The sequence below is a fragment of the Apus apus genome, chromosome 1 (assembly GCF_020740795.1).
Source record: "Apus apus isolate bApuApu2 chromosome 1, bApuApu2.pri.cur, whole genome shotgun sequence".
NCBI lineage: Eukaryota > Metazoa > Chordata > Aves > Apodiformes > Apodidae > Apus > Apus apus.
Genome location: NC_067282.1, coordinates 110,931,016 through 110,949,316, shown reverse-complemented (window position 1 = coordinate 110,949,316; position 18,301 = coordinate 110,931,016). Strand labels below are relative to the sequence as shown.

The following is an 18,301-nucleotide window of genomic DNA, read 5'->3' as shown; positions in this document are numbered from 1 at the left end:
ATTAAGTGTTGGAACTCACATAACAGATTTTCTGCATTACCTCAGATAAGAGCAGACTTGTCTAACAGGAAATAATAAACATTACAGTAATGAGTAAAGTCCTGATTTTCTTACCAGAAATGGTTGTTGCAGCTGATTCTCCTGAATTTCCAGGGTTTGTTTCAGACAGAAGAAAAACAAAAAAAAAGAAAAAAAAAAAGGAGAGGAAAAAAGGACTATAATGAATTTTCAGACACAGGCATAGCTACCCATAGCAGACTTTCCTTATATTATCAAAAGTTTATTCCATTCACCAGAAGAGGGCAACACATACTAATCAGAAGAACGCCTCCAGGTTTTCATAAAAGGCAGATGTTACAATCTCTGACTAAAGAAAATATTTTAATGGATTCAACTAGAACTCAACTGAAGACGATTTCTCTTCAACGCTGGATAGTTTGCATGGTATCATGTTAAAAAAACAAAAGTCACTGACTCAACATATGTGCCAGTCTTGTCTGAAAGCCATGTCCCTACTCTGAGTGTCTTGCTAATTCTGGGAAAGGAAATCAAGCTTATGTAACAAGATGGCTGTAGCTGGGTATGAAGAACTCTTCTAAGACTTTGCATAACAACACTGAGAATTGCCATTTAAAATTTATCCTGTACATATCTATTCTCTTTTCTATCCTGCAAAAATCAGCATTACAAAAAAGCTAATTCATTTCAAGTTTGAACCTCTGATCTTGATAGGAGCCAGCCAGCTATTTCTACAGCAAACACTAGCTGCTAAATCTTTGATGTTGTTACAGTCAGTATTTTGATGGAAAAGAAATTTGGAAATTTGATATCTGGCTCACACAGAAACTTCAGTTATCCCTTTGATTCACTGAGTGTTTTTTCACAGTGCCAGGTATCACAGAAATATAATCTAAAGAACAGCTGGCTGCAAATATGAAACACTACTTTAAAATGTAAGGCATTTAAGCATCTTCTCTCAAGACTCAAAATTCTATAATGTTACTTACAGTACACTAATCATACTATAAAACCTTTCCTACTGTTGTAGAAGAGCTAAGTCAGAAATACCAAAAGTCTCTGTGGAAATCCAGATCTTTTTGGCTAAACCTAGTAAACAAGGAGTTTCTAAAATGATAATCACATTATTCCTTGCTCAGACTATTTTGCTTGCCTTACTGAAAACTAGTAATAGCTTCTTTCAAAGGATAACTGTAAACATATTTCTTTTGAGTAATCTCAACAATGACTGGATTTTCTCTGGAAAATTACTGATGCTATTTGCACCTTGAAATATGCTAATTATATATATAGGATTATATCAATAATTAATTTGCAGATATTTACATATTCTTAACTACCTCCATGAATTATAAAGCAACAGCAGCAGCAATCTCCTATGCACTTTCTAAAATACAAGAACAATGGGAAAAAATTACACAGCACCCCCATGTACCTGTTAAGTGTTCTCTGCCAGGCAACGTAGCAGTAGTTTCAACTACAAAGGAAAGAGATTTTTTAGGAGTGTAAGTTTAATACATATTTGTACACATACATATGTACACACACTTTTTTAAACAGAACCATTTTAGATGTGCTACTCACCTCAGTTCAAGCTGATCTGCAAAACTACTTTGCATCCACTAAGAAATGTGTGTCAAGTTTAGGTTTTTTGAGATCATTTTTTTACTCAGTTTATCACTTTTATACTTATGGAAGACACAGATAACGCTGTGAGCTTTCCCACTGCCCTTCCGTTGCCAATGTCTTCAGAAAACCTTTCAAAATACTTGCTTGAGTGAAGATGAAGTAGACTAAACAGTAGCAAACAAAAATGTAACACAATTGTACTTCCACACAGCTATTTTTGCAAAAATGTGGAAGAGAAATGCTGATTAATTATTTGAGAAGTGAAATTTTCTTAATATAAAGAGAAGCAGAGAAATTAAACCAAAAATAGGCAGGGTGCCTGGAGAGTTGGCTAAGACAGGGATGCTTTAGTCCATACATATTTACAAATTGCATGACTTGTACTTTGAGAATACATCTACATCATGATTCTACTTATACATCATGTAGATGCTCACATGCCCAAGAGCTGTACCACCAGAGAACATTTAAACAATGAGCACATAGATCAGGCTGCCAGAAATTAAGCAGCACAGGTGGACCTGGATTGGGAACAAAACAGTGACATACTTCTAGCTCAAGGGGCCCATGTAACATACAGATGGGGCTTGATCAAGATGTAGATCTGACAACTGAAGCTATTGCACAGGCCACGCACGGATGTGAAATATGCACCATAATCAAGTGCGCCAAGTGTCTAAAGTCTCCCCGGAACAGAAGATGGTGGCTGGTCTATCAATATGAGGAGGCCTAGCAGATCAATTACATGAGACCACTGCTGTGAAACTGCCACCAAGGCAAACGCTGTGTGTTTCCCATGGTGAAGGCAACTAGCAGGTGGCTAGAAATTTACCCTGCAGCCTATACCTCAGTGATCCAAATTCAAATTTCTTTGGGACCTCCAGTAACCAATAATTTGGGCATGGCACACTGTAAAGTGCTCTGAGGCAGCAAATTCCTGGGTAGCAGGTTATGTGAAAGAATTTGGGCAGTTGCCTAGAGCAGTTTTCACCTCTGATGCCTGGGAGTTTACCTCTGAACAGGCACAAAATCCTGTTAAAATGGCAGACCACTTGAAGGAAGGATGTCTTTCTTACACCAAAGATAGACAGACTTCTGGTGCTGTGTTGTGGTTTGGCCTATGCCTATCAGACCTGTGTCCAACTTCCTGAAAGAAGCAAGAGGTCTCTAAGATTCTGCCTGCAGAGAAATACAATTGTTCTTTTTAGCATCCAGCACTGTATGAACTTCAAAGATCATTAAAATCTGGCTATAACCTTAATTTTTACAGTCACTTTTCAGGAAAATTAGGACTTTCCTACATGGTTAAGTCCAGTTAAAATACATGATTCTATAAGGTTTGTGTTCTAGAGCTCTTATGCAGAAGCTTTGTTACTTTAACACTGCACAGTGCTGAGGTATTATTACAGCACCTATAGAACTTTTTTCTTAACGTCTAGTGTGGGATTAGGGAAGATCCTTTAGATACAATACCAACTTTTAAATAATGCACAGAACTGAAGCAGCAAGTCAGATAAAAATGTTCCATATTGTTTAAACAGTAAATAGCTTTTTAAGGTAGAATGGAGGGAACAAAAATAACTGAGACAATTCTACATTTTGGTTAGAGAAGAAAATACCCTTCTACATGTTTGCTTAGAAGGAAAACTGGCTTTCCTACCAAAGGAAGTGAATTCCATTTCCAAAAATGTACCTGCCACTAGTCCTGTCTTACTAAGTCTTAGAACTTTGTGCAAAAACCTTTATCTACAACCAAAGGGCCCTGGCGGAAATTAAATTCTCAAAAGGAACCCACCTCTTGAAGTTTGCAGCACCTCACATAAAAGCTCACCGAACTGCTTCTTCTGACCACTAAAAGATAAAAAAATCTGCCTGGGGAATCTGACCTTAAGTTCTTTCTCACATACTCTTGAGGAGTCAGTGCAGACATAGTGACTGTACACTAACTGAATTCCCTGTCCTCCATATCCCTTCAATCTGCTTTACGAATTTTTGGTAATACAAGTAGGATCCTGAGGTAGGTAAGAAAACTGTCCACTAACATGTTTAGTAGTGTAAGGTTAGTAAGAAGATAGTGAATTCTGAAAAAGCAAAATGCTTTTAACAACAAATCCAGCAGTACAGGGACTGAAGTAAGCTAAACACAAATGCAGCAAGTGATGATAGCATGCATAATCTGAGGGGCACTTTTTTCTGGACATAAATCTAGCCACGACTTCTCTTACAGCACAATATTCACATGCCTACAATTGCTAGAAATTACCCATGAGAATGAGACTTGTCACTGAACAAGGTGCAGCATTAAGTTCACCAAGCAAGTCTTCCATCAGAATCACCTTTGCACACAGAAATGGGGAAGGAGGAGAGGCTGTCACACATTATTTAATTTCACTTACATTTGTCAACCCTCCTCCTTCGTTGTATTTATTTAAGAACTAGAAAAGAACATAAAAGTATTTATTTGGAGAAGGATTAAAGTCCAATCTAAAATATTCCTTAAATTGACATGTAAAAGGGAAAATAAAATAACTCAAGATGTGCTAGTTACAATCTAACAGAAAATTTCTTTCCCTTAGTTTGCTTACTATCAATAAGCGCAGGAAAATCCTCACATATATGAAACCTCATCTTATTTCCTCCATGCATTTTTATTTGCAACACTGCTAGTTTAAGATCATCAAATCAGCACACTTTATATCCTATTCCAGAACATGGCATTATATATTGTAGTAATTTATTTCTACATTTTCTCTAATAGAGAACATTCCTGAGCTTCCAAGCAGCAAACAGATAAGCAAAAACATTATTTAGTATTATTCTTTGGTTTTGTTGCAAGGGAGACAGAAGAGGTCCCCACAAGAACTGTTTGTTTTGGTGTTTGTTTTTTTCTGAAGGAAAAGGCAGCTCCGTTAAATGAGATAAGCACCCATTTCTGTTACTAACGTGCATCACTAAAAACAAAACCAGCAAGTCTCTTACTGTCTTCATACCACTTTGCACTCTTCTGACACAAACAGCTAGCTAAGCCAAAACTTCACGATCCCATCTGTGTAGGCAGAGGAAATTGTTCACTGGTATGAAACCTGTTCAGCAACTCTTTACATTGCTCTATACCACAGCTGCAAAAAGCTTATGTGGGAACCAGTATTTGCATTGTGACAAGCTTCATTTCCCATAATTACTTTGTATGACTGTGGGAATGAGTGTAAGTTTACCATTTCCATTCTGGTAGGAGACTAAATCCATTACTAACAGTACTTAAGACTAGGTCCATGAACTAATACAGCTCTCAGGGGGACCAGTGCCTAGCCCTGTCTACAAAACAGCCTTGTGCTTACAGCATTCCTGAGCATGAGAGATCTCAGCTCTCAGTCTACTCACTCTTTTAGGATGGGACGGTCTCCGTATGCCCTGCTGAAGCTGTTTCACCAAGCAAAACAGAATTCAAAAATCTATTTGACCAAAGGGAAATAAAGGAAGAAGGAGGCTTTGTAACACAGTGGTCAAGAAAGAATGGGTGGTTCTGGTCCCTGCACCGAAGGCTTTGTCACTCATAGCATGCCTTTTGTTCAGTAACTTAGACACTGGATACAGAAAAAGCCCTTAAAGCACGAAAAGTTCTGTCTCCAACTGGAAGAACAAAAAACTTATTTTTTCTTCTCCCTACCTCCAATCTAACCTATGATCAGTACACTCTTAAAATTTCTGGAAAGGCAATACCCTTTAGATTTACCTGTCTTCAGGTAACCCTCTCTGCCAAAAGCAGTTCAGTTTTTCCAGGGTGGAGGAGTGAGAGAAGCAGTTAGAACATGGCTGTAGATAACAACATCATCCAAGAACTAAGTTACTGGCAGCTGCTTCTTCCTCCCGTCTCAGGGGAGCAGTGTTGCTACTAACACTCTTCTACCTAACACTTCATGATCGCCTTGAAGCTTCTGCAGAAAGCATCCTTTGATGCAAGCCTCGGACAGCAACTGCAGTGCTTTCTTAGAAGGAGAAAAAGAGTCTGAACTGTAGTGAACTACAGCTTCCACATGGACAACCACCCTGCCCAGTCTGTGGAGTGTGGTGAGGCAGGGGATGGTACAGCAAGAAAGATGGTGCCTGCTGGCCTCTGGCTCTCAGGAAACACAGTGAGCAAATACAAGAGCAGGTGCTTTCTAGTCAAGTCCCGATACAACATAGGCGCTGACCACTTACAGTGCAGCAACAGCCCTGGCAATCTGTGGAAGCCCAAGACAACAGTGCTGGCAGAAAAACATACATTTATGGATTTATCTATTCTGGGGCCTAGGTGACAGGTGTATAAAATGAAGTGCCTAGAATTTTACTTGCATTAATTGAAAAACATGCAAAAAATGAGAACAGTTTGCAGTATCAGCCAGGACTATGGTTTCAAAATAAAGGTACCCTGGATCATGTCAGCTCTCACAAATAGATGAACGGCAGAATCCAAATGTAAGAATTCCAAGGGACAACTTGGTGGCTGTGGAATTTGGTCTCCCTGAGCCACAGTACTTGGCTGACACCACAGAATGACATTAGATAAGCATGACTCTGTACTGCTGATAAGATCAGTTTTGACTGACAATTGCACACAAAAATACCAGGAAACGAATAAAAATTAGATTTCCTAAATAAGATTTGACAGCAAACTTAGTGCTGAAAGCTTTTTCACCAAAAATTCAACTGATTTAGGCAAGGGAATTGACATGCATTAAAAAGTCCTACCAGAAATGCCACTGTAGAATTTTTCATTCCAAATAGATGGATAGCATCACTTTCTGACTTACAACATTAATGAAAACCATTTTATATTAAGAAGTTGATTTGATGCTGCGTTTTTAAGTCTATACAAGTTATATTCTGAACATTCTCACAGACAACAGTTACCAGTATGTATTACATCAGTTACCAGTATTGTTCAGCAGCTACCATCCATTTGTATTCAACATTACTAGAACATACCCATATGAAAATGCCTGGCATTAACACATTTCTCAGGACTTGCTCATGAACAGAACTGAGTAGCCCAAACACGGAAATTTCAAAATGGTACTGTTCTAAAATCCACCAATTTACAGAAATAGACACCAAAATCACAACATTCAATTTTCATACTCAAACCCGTATTTTCTAAGAGATGGGGTCCCTCTAACATTTGATAAACCTTTCAGCTGGATAAACACTCTGCCAAGATGAAACATCCTGTCACAAAAGGCATTAATAGCAGTAACACATAAAAATCCTCCCTAACCGTTCCACTGTAGACATTAACCTATATTGTTTTTATGTAAGTTAGATTTTGAGGCACATTGCATAGAACAAAACTAAGCACAGTCCTGATTTTATATTTTAGTGCCTCCAATGACACCTCAAGTCTTAGCAGTGGCATCATGGAAGAAAGGATGAATTACCACTGGCTACTGGACAGGAGCAAATGTGAGAAAACAGTCAAAGCCCTTGTTCACATCAGGCTCTGTCACTTTGGCCAGTTCATTTTAGTAACCTTAACAGAAAATGTAGGTGCAATATTTTAAAATAAGCTTTGATGTTACAAAGATTTTTAGGAAATCAGGCTATAAGTACAGGTTTTATCCATTTGTATAAAGTTCTGTTTGTACAAAGCTGTACATTAGAGACTGAGGTGAATCAAATCATGTTTTGTCTGGTAGGCTGATTTCCAAAAAGCTACTTCCTTTGATATCACAGAAGAGGGAGGCAACAAGAAAGAGCAAAGAAAGGGAAGGTCAAACATGCATTCTGTTAATAGGTACAAAGTAGAGTGGCACATGACTCATCAAATAGGCACTCCAGAGCTAGGTTGTTTTTCTTCCTCACATTTACTTCCTTTAAGAGCTTCTAGAGGTTTCGGCAGTATTCTGTCCTTACAGTTTTAGAAAAAAAAATATGTATTGGGTTAACTTCCTTATTTCTTCATCATCAGTTTTCATGATCCACTCAGTAAATGTCATCATATGGCCCAAAGTTTGGTAAGTAACAGACTAGGATGCAGACTGGATGAGGGGCAGCTACATTTCCACCCTAGGCCTGAATAGGTAAAGCCTTGGGACTCCACCTTCCCTTTCAGGAAAGCTGACCCTGTCAACAGAAGTGGACACAGATCAGGAAATCTTAAAAAGGGATTACATGAGCCTAAATCATACCTCCTATCGCCCACACCTTCACACTAGAACAACAGCCCAAACTGAAGCTTTCCTCTTCCTTGAGCATGCAAAGGCAAACAGTCACACAAGGCACCCATCGCTTTCTGTTTCTCCCATCAGCGTTAAAACTGCTTTGTTTCCCCAAGCCTGGAAACTTCCTCCAGCAACACCAGCAGCAGGCTCAGCAATATTGGGAGTGAAAAGGATACACGGAAAAGAAGGCGCAACAACTAAATCTTGAAGGATGGACAGGACTGTTCAGAAACATCTAAAATGCGACAATATAAACACTGAATTATATCTAAGAAAAAAAAATTAACCAAAAGCAACAGGCACTGGACTCTTCCTAAAATTGAGGGCAGCAATAACACTAACAAAATAACAGTGCTTTACTGTCAGTGATACAATTTATAGTAATGCCATAAATAATCTATTTTGTTTATTCATTGAAATTGGTAAAATATATCCCATCATCTCTGTGCTCGTTGCATAAAAGCACAGTGTAACATTTTGGATATTTATATTTGGATTAAGAATGTTACTGCTTAATGTGTAACTAAAATGATTAATGTTTAAACAGTACATTTCTTCCAGTTCTCAAGTTATTATTAAAGGTAACTTACAAATATCCCATGTAAAAATGACAGCTGAAGAGCTGGTGCTCACAGATTACTCAAGTTCTTTCTCAAACATTCAGCATTTTAAATTCACCTATTCTCTTCTGCCTTTGTATTCTCTTAAATCATCCAAAGCTTTATACTACTGAGAGCATTTTTTCTCAAATGATGCTGATATTGTCCACATTAAAGTATGTAGCTAAACAGGAATCAAGGAACGAGATAAAGAATATTTCCAAAGTTGGCATTTGGACTAGTGATCACATCTTTCTTCACTTAAGATTTTTTTTTAATACCAGGAAATGATCTTTAAAGTGAGATACATTCAATCTGTGACACTCTTTCTCCATATCACAGCTGTTAAGCTACTTCTCATTCTGAGAAAAAGGGGAATTATCAAAGGAGGCTGAGGAATGTGAGTGGACAGTTAGTGATGCACATGTGGGGCCTCCTCCCCTGTTTGACTCTACCTGCAGTATTTACACCTGCTCAGCGTGCAATGGCTACACCAAACAGAGGAGAAACAGAGGACTGTGTGACTGGGAGAAGCAAGAGTTGCCTCTTTAACTCAGATCCAAATTTTTCTACTGTTAAGTTCCATTAGTTCAAGAAATGTAATCAGCCCTTACCACAAACTGGGAAGCAGGCAGATATATCCTTTCTTGCAGATCTTCAGGATAGGTAGCTATGGCAAAGGGAATCTCCTCCACTTTTGGGGAGCAAACTACTTGGATAAAGTTGAGCATACCTTTAAGTGCTAAGCAAGTATGTAAATCATACCAGAATAGGGATTATTAGACCTCAAACAGTTAAGAAAAAACTGAACATGGTCCTGATAATCAGAATAATTATTATAAAAATAAATTATAAAACCAAGAGGAGAAGAATCTAAGGAGTCAACAAAAAGAAAGGTGGGAAAAAAGAGGTAAAGAAACAAGCTAATAATGTGACATTAAGTAAATCTAGGCTTATTAATGGAGTGCATCACTGCTTCTGAGACACCAAATAGATAATGGCTTACACTGCACAAAGATTTTGAGTGGTTAAGCGAAGGAGAAATCCCAGAAATCACCTTAACCTTTGACTGAACATTTTACAAACTGTTTTTTATGTAAGCACAAAATGCCAACCAGGTCATTAAAAAAAATTCTGAAACTTGTCCTCCGGCACAATTACAATTGTTATGAACCACTTCCTTTTCACCTTCTATGCCTAAACAGTAGGCATAGCCCGTTCCCAAGCTGTAAGTCTTTGCCAATTATATTCTCTGCAGATGCAAAATCAATCTTTCTGAAGGCTTACTACTCAAAATCATTCAGTTTTAATAAAAACAGTGCAGCCCAAAAATAATATAATTTTAAACACGTGAACAGAGGAATTTCTAGAAAGAGATCACATTGTAAAACTAGTAGCACCATCAATTACAATTGCCTGACACTGATTATTATATGTTCCTACTGTCAATGCTTGGTTTTTGTTTAATAGTTGGACTGCTATTTGCTAGATTTATGCCTTTCACAGGCTGACTTGAAGCAAAAGTGCAATCAGCAAAAATTCCTGAAAATAGGCAAAAAAACTGTTGAAACAAATCCAACAAGATTTTCTTCATATAACATATTCTTCCAAGTTATAACTTATATTTGTCAGTAGAGATGGTTTCTACTGAAATAAACTTCTGTCAGCATAATTATGGTTCCATTTGGCTAAGTAACAGAGCTTTGGAAACCATGCATCTTACACACTCACTAGAGAGCTTTTGCTGTTTAACAAAGGGTTGTCTGAGCCCCTAAATCACTAATTCTTAAGTCATTAATAATTTGGGGCTGAAGTAGGGCAGTGCCAAACCAAGCTACCTGTGATGCTCAAGGATGCTCTACATTCAGAGCAGAAAGTCCCGGAACTGAAAACAAGAAGTTTGTCCTTTCTATGCTTCAGTGAAAGATAACCAGATGCATTTATCCCACTATCCAGACAGATCTGTCTCTGAATTCCTTTGTACCAAACTTTTGTCTGGTAGCCAGTAAGTGGCCCTTTTGAGCTCTAGAACGGTGTTCTTTCAAACACAGTCACACATGAGAAAAACAAACAAACAAAAAAAGACATCCTTCCTTCAGCTGCTCTCCCAAATCACACAACTCAACAGAGAAGATGTGCTCCCAACTACAGCATCAGGCCAGCAGAGGCATTTCAATCAGTATGACCCGGTGTTAGAAGCATTCTCCATGAGTCTTGGTTTTTTGGGGCAGACCTTTCTCTTCCAGAAAAAGAAATCTAGTCATCTTATTTTAATGCCCTTATAAAGACACTTTTACCCAGTCAGGGAGTGATTATAACATGTTACAGCTAAAAGATAAGGAACAGTTTTTTAAGGACAAATGTGATAAAGACGAAGTTTAACTGAAGCACCTACGCTATATAAGAATTTTTAGGAATCAACTGAGCAAGTAATTTTCAAATTTCTGAAGGTCTTAGTAGGCAATACCATTTACTATGGTTGATAAATTTGATCCCACCCAAGCTTAAAGTGTGTCTTTTTGTCTAGCAAAAGCTAGAAAAAAGATTATTCTCTTGCTTTAACTCCATTTCAACTATATTAAAACTCAATTTCTCTGAAAGTAAAATCTTGGTTTTGTTTGATTTAAAGGTTTTTATGGTTCTTTTTAGGGCAAAGAGGAATTTTAAGAAATTTGTGAGAAATCATTTGGCCATTTTAATAAAGGAAGACATTACTGATACAAAAACAAGAAGACACCAGAGCCTCCAATAATATTTACAGTTGTAGACCATAACAGTGAAAGGTGGTGTAATGTGCCAGTGAAGCAGTTAGAAGTTGCACTTGTCAATGTTCTGGCCCACTGAATATGCAAAAAGAGGACCAGTGATGCTTCCCTCTGTATTTATCCATGGAATAGCAGGTGTGTAAATTAAGTATTTTTTAGGATGACATTGAAAGCCCTAATACTCCAAGGAGTTTTGGTTGAATCCATCTGGCTCTCATTACCATTGCACAGACAGCAGACAGACACAGAAGTTGAAGTCTTCAAAGAACTGCTGATACCCTTTTCACATTTGGATAAAAGCTGGTGAAAGCTACAGATCCTCACATGATCTCATTAAGCATTTTGTTAGAAATGACTGATGGGCAAAGGCTTTGTACAATCTGGAACAGAAATGTTAGACACTTTCAGAGCAACTTCTGACAACAATACTATTTCAAAAACAGGGGTGCAGTGGTACTCACCACATGGCAAAGAGTTATCCTCTTCTACTGTCTTGTTGTAAACCCAATCCTCCTTTCTCCAGCGTATAACACCACTGTCTTCACAGTCCATAGATTGCTTTACATTTGCTTTATCCCACATTCTGAACATGTACAGCTCCCCAGTCATACCCCGGTTAGGTGACATAGCTGTACTTTGCAGCTTTGAGCAGCCAAGTAAGAATTGCCCTTTTCCAGGCAAATTAACTTTCCCAGGTAGTTTTTTGTTTGCTTTTTTTTCTCCGTTTATGAATACCTTCATTTCCTCATCTTTACTCTTCCACTGGATACATATTTGGTTCCAAGTGTTTTCATGAAGTCTTTCTGCCGTATTTATTTGATTTCCAAACAACCATATCCTCAATTTACCATCATCTCCTGTAAGTCCAAGATCATACGTATTTGCAGAGAGATTGCTGTGAGCTGTTTCTTGACTGTACACATATGCCGTCCAGGAACTATTTGAGGAATATAGCTTGAGCTGCACACAGACAATGAATTCTTTCAAGGGACGCAGAGAAATTCTTGTTGACATAATCCAAGGATCCTCGCATGCAGCCTTAAAGACAGCTTTATATTGTCCTAGGAAAGTCTGATCTAAATAAAGAAAAGGTGATTTTTACAATTAGTTTGTTTTTAGAAGGATCATATATATGACTGTTATTCTTCCATATAGTATGTTTCTAGGTATTTATCCAGGAGTTTTCAAAACAACATATTAAGAAACAACCTTGTTCTCTTTTGCTTCTTTTTTTTTTTATGGCGAGGAAGCAGCAGATTTGGAGGCAATCAATAAATCATAGCTGCTCCTGAAAGCTTTGAAGTAGAACTCATGCACAACATAAAAGGATGAACCTGTAGCTTTCTAAGGGAGCACTCAAACAACAAGTGGGAGGCAACAAGAGAATCACGGATCCTGGTTCCTATTCCCAGGACTGCCACAGGTATTATGCATTTAATAGATACTGGATAAAATACAGAAATAGAGCTAGAAGGAGGGACTGTAGCCCTTACTGCCTCAGCTTTGCATGCTGCTTCTCTGAACAAGATCATGCTTCTCGATGCCACTTTTTCCATCCCTGAACTTCTTAAATCTTCTGCTGCATGCTAGCAGAATTTCAGCATGAAAGGTACAAAATAGCCATATTCTAGGAGAGAATGAGTTTTGTCAACTTTCAGGAAATTTGTTTTGGAGCCACTGGTTTACTTTAAATTTAATCTCATCCAGCCCCCATTCTCTGTTCTCTACAAGGGAATTTACTTGCAGAGACATCTTGTTTGTGAATCTGCAGTTTGATAGGTACAAGCTACAAGAAAAAGTTCTACACACAAAACATATAAATCCAGTTTAATGGAAAGTTATTGATAACTGTTCTTGTTGCATACTATAGCTTTGAGACTCGCTTTATGATGCTAATCAGCAGAAACTTGTAAGCATCTTTCACAACCCTGAATCATTCCTGAAGTTCAACATATATCATGAAAGTGCCATACAAAGCTACAGACCAAACAAAAACTGCCCAGGGTACAGCCTGAATTAGGTGAAAATCCTAAGTAGCAGACAGTGGATTCTGAATGTCAAGGTAATACTTAGCATGGTTCTCTGGCAGTGGAGAAAAAAAACGTACCTGACCCAAAAGCAAGCAGTAGAACTACTCCCGGCCCTGCCCAACCCTAAAGCAAAAATTCACTCATTCAGTCTGGCCATTTGTCAGATGCTAACAGACAAAATCTGGGATACTCAGCTAACAGCAGCTCAGCACAGAAAACTAGTTTCTAAGACATTACTGAAAAGCTGGCAGGAGGAATATCAGGCAAGAAGGTGGAAGTGTCACATAAGTGGAGATTTTTAGATGCAGACTCGAGCGTACCTACCCTTTCTAGTAAAAGAGTGACTACAATGTAAATAGAAGTGCTACCTTCTCCTTTGAACAGATCATGAAGAAGCTTATTTATAAAGGAAACAGCTAGTTAGATATACAGTTATATGCCAACACTTGTAACACAGTCTCTTTTAAGAAAAACAATTGCTGAAGTCTTCCATTATTAAGTAGGGATTATGATGAAAGTTTTGAAAGATTTGATGCAGCTGCTGTTCCTCACGGAGCGTATGTCAGAAGTATACTTGCATGATTCATGTACCTTCCAAAATTCCCATAGCCAATCTTGAGCATGCAGAGATGCCCAAAGTGACCAGTTAAGGAAGACTCCTAACATAGCTTCAAACTTTGAAGTCACTGTTAACTATCCAGCTTGGAAGACTAAAAGACCATTCCAGAGCAAAAATGTTAATCAAGACTTGAATACCACCAGCAGACTTAATTTTGGAAGTGCACAAATTCTGAAAGGTTTTATTTCATCCTAAGCATTAAATCAGTGTTTATGTGCCAACAGTGCATCAATTAAAGTGCTCACAATGGTAATACATTCTTAAGTGGAGCTGACACTGCTAAGTTGTCAAGGGAGCCAGACTGGACATAAAGTTGCAGGTGGAAACAGTCTTAAGGCAGGTAACCAACAGAAATTATGCAAAATTACATCAATCCTGCTGATGATTCTCATAGTCTGCTTTGTATAATTCAAAAAAACTGCTGTGGATCAGTATGCAAGGCCTGATGAATTAATTTAAACTGACAAGAGTTTACTTAGAGATGTCTACTCTTTTGGAAACTGGAAAGCCTGGCCCACTTCGCTCCAAACAGTTAAACAAAAAGGTGACAAAAAGGGGTGCCAAAGTTAAGAGGACAGGTATGAATAACATCTCAATTGTTACAAGAACAACTTGGAAAAATTTATATAGTTAGTCTACCCAAAGAATACTAAAAAAGCACAAAAGAAATCACAACCATAGTCAGAAAATGCACTTCACTGTTTCAAGGGGAACACATGCAGTACAGCATTAAATTAGTTAGAAAATAATTATCAGCATCATCTTGGCTAGGTCTGTTTGATATGGGGGTAGATGCAAAGTAAGTAGGACATGACATTACTTTAATGCTTTTGGAAGATCTGTTAATCATCAATTATCTTTTATAATAAAGCTACCTGTGGGCTGTGGCCCACCCTTAACCATAGGATCGAGGAGCTAGAACTGGCTGTGCCCTGAGAGCAGCATTCCTGGCTTACAGTGAGTTCCTTTGGGTCCAGACAACACAAATCACATTCAGAAACATAGACATGAGCATGCCTTTATCACGACAGCACAGAAAAAGCAGCATAGTAGAACGGATGCTCAATAAATCTCCACAGAAAAATAAGCAACAATCACAATATGGAGTCAAGGAAGCTCCACGCAATAGTAATTTTTCAGCTTATTTTTCAATGTCATTTGCTGTGTTCAGGCACTTAAACTCTTTCAGAAATGGAGGATTTCTCCTTCTTAATGTATTTATCTCTAACAGATGCAAGAATTGGGATTTCTACCCTTGCTAAAACTAAGAGCATCCACTTAATAAGCATGTTCTCTTAAACCCTAAAAGAAATATGAAATGTATGTGTATACTTACAAACATTTAAAATAAAACTTTCTAAGAATGACACGGTAATGCAAATATAAATAAAAAATGTAATATCTCTTTTTTCAAACATTTTCAGATAATAATAACTAATATATTTACAAGAGATAACCAGACATAATTAGTACAAATTAGACATACAGGAGCATAACCCCTCAGTACGTAAGCATTAGCATTATTTTGCTTATGTTATGAATAGCTACTGTGTCAATGTGGCTGAGCATTAATACAGCAAGTATTCTCCTAATAAAACAGTCAAAAGTTTATGTGTCTGCACAATCTGGCATTTAACCAGTAGCAATAACAGTCACTAACTTCTACACAAGTGTTTGCCACCTGTAACACATCTGTCTTGCTACAGTCTGTTAGAATGGCATCACAAGAGTCTCGCATCCTAATGTATTTCACCTAGAGCTCATAACTGTTCTTTATAAAAGGTTTAAAACTCTCAACTTTCGACATGTGGATCACTTGATTCTGCTGAATGTTTTTGAAGTCTGAAGATAAGAACTGTTTCCTCAAAACGAATTTCAGCCCTCCTTTTCATTCACAGTTTTATTTGGATATCTGGGGATAAACTACACCATGTTATCCAGAGTGTCCTTAGACACTGGAAAGAACACTAGCAGTTCTCTCTTCATATCTCCTGGAGAACACAAACATACTTGGGCACCTTAGATATTAAGAAAACTGAGTAGAGATGCAGCTGACAGTGCCTAAACAGCCTAAAAACACAAACAAAGAAAACAACAAAAAAAAGGGTGGAACCACAAATAAATCCTTGTGCCAGTGTAGCTTTTCTTGAAGGATTACTGACACTTGCAAGTGATACAAATCCCTCTTTGCTTCTTTCCTCAGAACTCTAGATGCAGTTGAATTTTCCATGAAAAACTTCTTGTGCAACATTCACCCATCTGCTGAGCAGCCCTGTCCTTTATACTACTCAAAGCACATGAAGTTAAAACCTCACCATCTTAGTAACAGTTTTACTACCTGAATCTCAAACTCTATCTCAGTAAAAGCTTCTCTTTATGAAAATTACTACATTTGGAGAATTAGAATCAGAATTAGTCTAGTTTGCAAACCTATGAAATTTCATTGCTAGTACAGTGTCATTAAGCGGGGATATTTACTAAGTACATTTCTGCAAGAAACTCTGATCTTCTCAAGTAAAATAACATGCCACAACATGGGAAGTGGTTTCTAAAACCACCCACTAAGTGCATGGCAAAAAAAGCCTCACTTCTAATTTTATAAGATTCCATGCACATTACTAACATGATAAATATTTGATATATTGATAGACTATTGACACTATTGATATAAGGAAGCTTTATGAATGACAAGATCTATTATCTATATCTATGGAGGTCCCAGAGTAGTGACAGACTAGAATCTGTCCAGTTCTGGAGCCCAAAACATAAGAAGAACATGGAGCTGCTGGGCTGATTCCAGAGAAGGGCCATGAAGATGATGAGAGGGCTGGAGAACCTCTCCTGTGATGACAGGCTGAGAGAGCTGGGGCTGTTCAGCCTGGAGAAAGCTCTGGGAAGACCTTATAGCAGCATTTCAGTACCTGAAGGGCCTACAGGAAAGCTGAGGAGGGACTTTTTACAAGGGCATGTAGTGACGGATGACAGGGAATGGTATTAAACTGAAAGAGGACAGATGTAGATTTAACATTAAGAAGAAATTATTTTCTGTGAGGGTGGTGAGGCATAGGCTGCCCAGGGAATTTGTGGATTCCCAATCCCTGGAAGTGTTCAAGGCCAGGTTGGATGGGGCTTTGAGCAACCTGGTCTAGTGGGAGGTGTTCCTGCCCATGCAGGGTGGTTGGAACTAGGTGATCTTTAAGGTCCCTTCCAACCCAAACCATTCCGTGATTCTATCTGCCAGCTTACAGAATAGCCATTGCTGTATCTGCCTGCTGATTCTACTGTACCTCATACAAAGCACCACCGTGTCAGTTACACAATTTGTAAAAGAACCTTATGAATTTATTTTTTATTTATTGCTACATAGATTGTCAAATTCAAACACATAACTTCTGTTACATGTTTTCGACCTGAGTATCTTTTTCCTAGCCATATTCAGATCCACAACCAAAAGTGATGGAGGAGATGTTCTATGCTCATACATGCACTAAACAGGGTGATCTCAAAGGATCCTGTGGTGTTTGTGTAAGAGCACTCTACAAGATTTAACATCATGTTCTGAAAATAGTAATACATCCAGTAAAAAAAAAAAGCAATAAAGTAATTTGTCTTGCTATTACATATTGTATTTACGTTCTCTCCTCATCCCTAGCTGAAAACAGGTTACTATTGATTCCTTATGGAAACAAATACTGTAAACACAGGGTTTGTATATTCAAAGAGCTAAGCACCAACTTGTTAATGGCAATTTTTCCTCTTGATTTCAAGAGGGCAGAAACTAGCCTGTTCTGACTATATTCAGAAGTCCTGTTCATTAAGACTAATGCTATTTATTTGGACTACCAACACTACATAAATCAGGAAGAAAAAGTCTTACCTTTGCCTGCTGTAGCCAGGAACAAATGAAGTAAAAGGACTGCTAGAACAATCCTGAATCTCAAGAAAATATCCTGTATTCTGCCAAGACAGCAGTGTTGTTTTCCCCAGGTAACCATTCTAGAAGAAAAAAAAAAATAAACCGCAGTGAGTAGAAGTGCAGGTGTGCAAATATTATGACAAATTAAATTATGTTTCCAACCCGAAATTGTAAATCTTTTCAACCCTGGATATATATCGTGCAGAAATGTACAAATGCTCTGTCAATGAGAAATAAAGACCTTTTTGCCAAAGGGAAGAAAAAAAATCAAAAACCCCCACTCAAGCTCCAGTTCTCCAAAGACTCACAAATACATCAGAGCATGGCCATGAGTCCTTGCATAATAAGGCTTTCAACATTTGAAAAACAAACAAAAACAAAATCCACAGAAAAACACCCCAACCAAAAGCTGCCAGAGAGCAAGTTTGGAGAGCTTATCCAAAAGCTTTGTTAATCTCAGCAAGTATACGGAAAGCATGTCTTCAATTCTCTACCTACAGGTTCCTGTGACATTTTAATAGCAGT

The 18,301-nt window shown here is 37.9% G+C and overlaps 1 protein-coding gene across 3 annotated transcripts in view; it reads right to left on the bottom strand.

Moving 5' to 3' along the window:
• Positions 1-18,301, bottom strand: part of ADGRG2 (adhesion G protein-coupled receptor G2) — a 56,563-nt gene that overhangs the window by 27,011 nt on the left and 11,251 nt on the right. For all 3 annotated transcript variants that reach the window (XM_051607972.1, XM_051607973.1, XM_051607974.1), the window contains exons 2-5: positions 17,738-17,856; positions 11,673-12,287; positions 1,454-1,495; positions 115-141 (exon numbers count right to left, since the gene is read on the bottom strand). In XM_051607972.1, coding sequence (XP_051463932.1) covers positions 115-141; positions 1,454-1,495; positions 11,673-12,287; positions 17,738-17,855 — 802 coding nt within the window. In that variant the 5' untranslated portion in view covers position 17,856. The remainder of the gene's footprint in view (positions 1-114; positions 142-1,453; positions 1,496-11,672; positions 12,288-17,737; positions 17,857-18,301) is intronic.